The sequence below is a fragment of the Schistosoma mansoni genome, chromosome 4 (genome assembly GCF_000237925.1).
Source record: "Schistosoma mansoni strain Puerto Rico chromosome 4, complete genome".
Lineage (NCBI taxonomy): Eukaryota > Metazoa > Platyhelminthes > Trematoda > Strigeidida > Schistosomatidae > Schistosoma > Schistosoma mansoni.
In genome coordinates this window covers 17,192,000-17,193,644 of record NC_031498.1, presented here as the reverse complement: position 1 = coordinate 17,193,644, position 1,645 = coordinate 17,192,000, and the positions used below count along the sequence as shown (strand labels likewise).

General features: G+C 34.2%; 1 protein-coding gene across 1 annotated transcript in view; it reads right to left on the bottom strand.

Annotated features, from left to right (window-relative positions):
• Positions 1–1,645, bottom strand: part of Smp_123730 (putative beta chain spectrin) — a gene marked incomplete at both ends in the record, with an annotated part of 49,976 nt that extends 48,331 nt beyond the window's left edge. The window contains one exon of the mRNA XM_018797008.1: positions 1,610–1,645. Within this exon, the coding sequence (XP_018652093.1) occupies positions 1,610–1,645 (36 nt within the window). The remainder of the gene's footprint in view (positions 1–1,609) is intronic.

The following is a 1,645-nucleotide window of genomic DNA, read 5'->3' as shown; positions in this document are numbered from 1 at the left end:
GGAAGCACTGGACGGCCGTTTCGTTCAGTACTTCCAGGTTTTCCATAGTAGTCTAACTTTAATTGACTCATGGTTTCAAGATTCTATGTTGTTATCAGATAATAATGCTTAACACTAAGAAATGAGAATTAACTTTTATATTTGATGTTTACAATAAAAAAACAATGCAGCTCTTCAGACAATTAAAATAACTGATAATGTCATTGAATAAGACAAAGAGAATTCAGCGAAGAAAAATTTTCGACGAAATCATTTACCTAAGCTGTACATTTGTATATATAGTTATATGGAAAATATATGTCTATAGGAGGCTAGAAAAGATTGTATTATAAATTGATTCGACAATAAATAACAAATGAGGTGACGTACTAATCAAGGGGTAAGGAAGAAAATAATTTATGGGTCAAATAATAGTCCAATTGACAGATATGAGGAAAAAGCGACAAACACAAAGGTCATAGTAATGATCTGAATTTTAAAGCAATTAGTCCATTTGATAAATTTCGATAGTGATATAAGAAGACGAAGATTATCAGAACCATAGTATGAGAATTAGCGCAATACATTTCGAACAATCTGATCACACATACTATATTTGTTAAGTACATTTATATATAAAAAATAAAAGGTCAACTAAACTGGAAAGGGGGGGATAACAGGAGACAACGATGATAATAATAAAAATAATGTGAAAACAATTTGACACCTAATCACTCTGGATAATAAGCATATATTACCAGGGTAGGTTTAAGGAGAGAGAAAACTGATTTGCGATACACAAAGGGGGTTTGAATTTTCGTATGGCCAAGTCTTCATTAAACCTTTGTATACGCCCTTTTACACATTTAAACAACAGAACAAAACTGGGTTCAGATCAATCATATACCAATTAGAGACTGACCATTTGCAGTCCTAACACATCGATGGGAAGATCCAAACAAACAATACTAAATGAATTTAAACTTCACCCCATTACACAAGCAAGTGGTTATCAGGACTCGGCAGCCGAGTAGATAACGTGATAGCGTTTGAAGCGAAAGGTCCTGGGTTCGAGTCCCAGAGTGAACATCAACTCTGAGATGCAGGTACATCCAGCTGACGAGTCCTAAAGAGGACGAAACGCGCATCCTGGATTCCACTGCTAGCCGTTATCCATCTTTACCTATATATACGAATGTACAGCTTAAGTAAATGATTTCGTCGAAAACAAAATTTTTCTTCGCTGAATTCTCTTTTTCTTATTCAAAAAACAATGCTTCTTATAATTGAGAATGCATTCAGTTTTTCATGGCGTTTTATTCTCTGAACTGGATGGTTTAGTCATCGGGCTTTCATCATCCTTCTGGACGACGTCATCAGCAGTAGAAATAGAAGTTTGTGCTAATGATGTCCTTCAGAAAGACAACGATAGCTCCACGACCAAACCATCTAGCTCAAAGAACAAAACTTCATAGAAATCATCCAATTGAGCTAGAAATCTTCTCCATCATCTCAAAATGTATTCAGTTCATAGTATTCAGCTTGGATCCATATATCTAAAGAATACAAACCTTTAAAACATTCAAACATATTTGTGAACCCTTCAAAACAATAAAAATCTACAACTTACATGTAGTTCAACTAGAATCTTTTTCTTTATATCCAT